Here is a 2,338-nt window from a genome sequence, read left to right as displayed (position 1 = left end):
AATATTTGGGGTTTAATCCACAATATTGTTCTTTTTTCGAGAATTTTGAACGTAACAGAGCCAGGAAAAATAGAAGTGTAAAAGAAGTGGCAGGGAGAGGCCACGAGAACAACTCAGGGGCTCACAGGGCTGCCGGAGCTTTTTTAATCAAATATTTTGGCTATCACAAGAATTTTAATCGCCCACTTCGGACAATTTTGGGGGGTTTTTTGTTGCCTGGAGCCTGTGGGGCTGGAGCAGGACTGGCGAGCTCCTTGCTCCCCCCCAGGCTCGTCCAGCAGCAGAGGGTGCTCATGCACTGCTGTGCAAATCCTCCCTCTCCCTCAGCCATCTTAGGGAAATGTTTCCCTTCCCTGCAGTCTCCATTTTATGTTCCTGACGCAGAAAATAAAAAGGTCAGCGCGGGGGGGAGGGAGGATGGGCTGCGGGGGGTGCGGGGGCACAGCTTGGCTGGGGTTTTCTGGGGGACCAGGGTAGGATGTGGGGCTGGAGAGGGGAGGCAAATTCCAGCTGAATTCCAGCTGAAATGCTGCTTGGAGCCCCCCCTGGCAGCCCCCAGGGCTGGGTGGTGCCTCCCTGCATCCCTCCCTGCACCCTCCCTGCCACAGGATGCTCCAGCTGCAGTGTTGCTTTTTTTAACCCCTGTCTCCACAGGAGGCTGAGCACATCCCCCAGACTGCCTGGAAGCAGGATGGGAGCTCAGGGTGAGAATTCGGGATCCAGATCAGGATGGGAGCACAGGATGGGAGCTCGGGATCGAGTTCAGGACGGGAGCACAGGATGGGAGCTCGGGATGGGAGCACAGGATGGAGCTCGGGATGGAGCTGGGGATAGAGCTCGGGATGGGAGTTCGGGATGGGAGCACAGGATGGGAACTCGGGAGCTCAGGATGGAGCACAGGATGGAGCTGGGGATAGAGCTCAGGATGTGGGAGCACAGGATGGAGCTCAGGATGGGACCTTGGGATGGAGCACAGGATGGGAGCTCAGGAGGGAGCTCAGGAGGGAGCTCAGGGATGGAGCACAGGATGGAGCTGGGGATAGAGCTCAGGATGTGGGAGCACAGGATGGAGCTCAGGATGGGAGCTTGGGATGGAGCTCAGGATGGAGCTCAGCTTCCAGCCCCTTGCCAGGCTCCCCAGCCCAGAGGGATTTTCCTGTTTCCATTGTTCAGGACACCGAGATCTGTCCTTGTTCTTTCTTTCCTTCCTGCCTGTGCACGTTCAGGAGGGGGGAGGGGGTTGCCCCAGGTCCGTGACCAACAAATGCTGGCAGCAGCACCTTTCCCAGCTGCGTGGAGAGTCCCAGGAGAGCTGCCAGCATTGAGCAACTGTTGTCATCATCCCTGTTTGTGGGAGCCTTTTTTGGGTTACTCATCCCTGATCCTTTGTGCTGTGCAGTGCTGGCGGGTGAGCAGGCACTTCCCAATCCGGGATATGAAGCAATCCAGGGATCCAAACTGCTCCAGCTTCACTGATCCAACCAACCAAGGATGCTCAGAGATGGACTCAGGTGTCTGTGGTCCCCTCCTGGTCCCTGCCTCTCTGTGCCCTGGGATGAGCACAGCACATCTCTCCCTTCCGTGAGGGGTCTGTGAACTTCCAAAGGCTTCCTGGGGTTATCTGTGTGTGTTTCCAGGCTAAGGAGTGCAGGTTTGGGGTTTGGGGAGGGGTTTTTTGGTGGCATCTCATAGCTGAGAACCGAAGTGCTGGGCCCTCACCGTTGCAGGGATGTGCACAGAGATAATCGGTGGTGTCAGTGCATCCAACAAACTTCCAACCAGCTGGAGCTGCCAGCTCCAAAACCTGCCCGAGGTGTGGGTTAAATACTTCCAAACTGGGGCCAAGTCCGTCAGCAAACTTGAACCAAAAGTCCCTGGGAGAGCTGGTTTTCTCCGGTCTGTGCCGCTCATCCATCAGAGCCAGGGAGGGGGGAGATCCCTGTGGGACCCTTCCCACTAATCTGTTCCTTCCACAGAGCGAGTCCTGGTCGCCCTTGTGCCCATCCTACATCCAGTTTTATTCCCAAACTCTTTTATTCCATTCTTAAAACCCCGATTTTGCAGCTCAGTGCAGCTTTTTGGTCCGTTTTCACCCAGCCGCTCCATCCCCTACCCGCAGCCGCGCACGAGGATGCTCACACAAACATCACGAGAGCCGCTGCGGTTTCTGGGGACACTCACATCACTCACAGCCACTTTTCCTTTAAATATCCCGAGCTCAATCTCCCTTTGTCTGCGATCTTGCGCCTGCCTGGATGAAAATAGGTCAGTGATTCCGTGCCGGAGCAGCCGGGCTGGCGGCGCGAGCGCTGGCCCCCGGCGCGCGCCCCGGCTCGAC

General features: G+C 56.9%; 1 protein-coding gene across 3 annotated transcripts in view; it reads left to right on the top strand.

Annotated features, from left to right (window-relative positions):
* The first annotated feature begins 286 nt into the window (after window positions 1-286).
* LOC108446533 overlaps window positions 287-2,338 on the top strand; it is an 8,466-nt gene continuing 6,414 nt past the window's right edge. For 2 of the 3 annotated variants that reach the window (XM_017733390.1, XM_017733391.1), the window contains exon 1: window positions 563-1,511. In XM_017733390.1, the coding sequence (XP_017588879.1) occupies window positions 692-1,511 (820 nt within the window). In that variant the 5' untranslated portion in view covers window positions 563-691. Of the gene's footprint in view, window positions 396-562; window positions 1,512-2,338 lie in introns of those variants that run through there. The other variant, XM_017733392.1, reaches the window with a different exon arrangement.

This window comes from Corvus brachyrhynchos, unplaced genomic scaffold, assembly GCF_000691975.1.
Source record: "Corvus brachyrhynchos isolate BGI_N302 unplaced genomic scaffold, ASM69197v1 scaffold545, whole genome shotgun sequence".
In the NCBI taxonomy this organism is placed as follows: Eukaryota; Metazoa; Chordata; class Aves; order Passeriformes; family Corvidae; genus Corvus; species Corvus brachyrhynchos.
The sequence above is the reverse complement of the archived record's forward strand: the minus strand, read 5'-3'. Positions and strand labels throughout refer to the sequence as shown.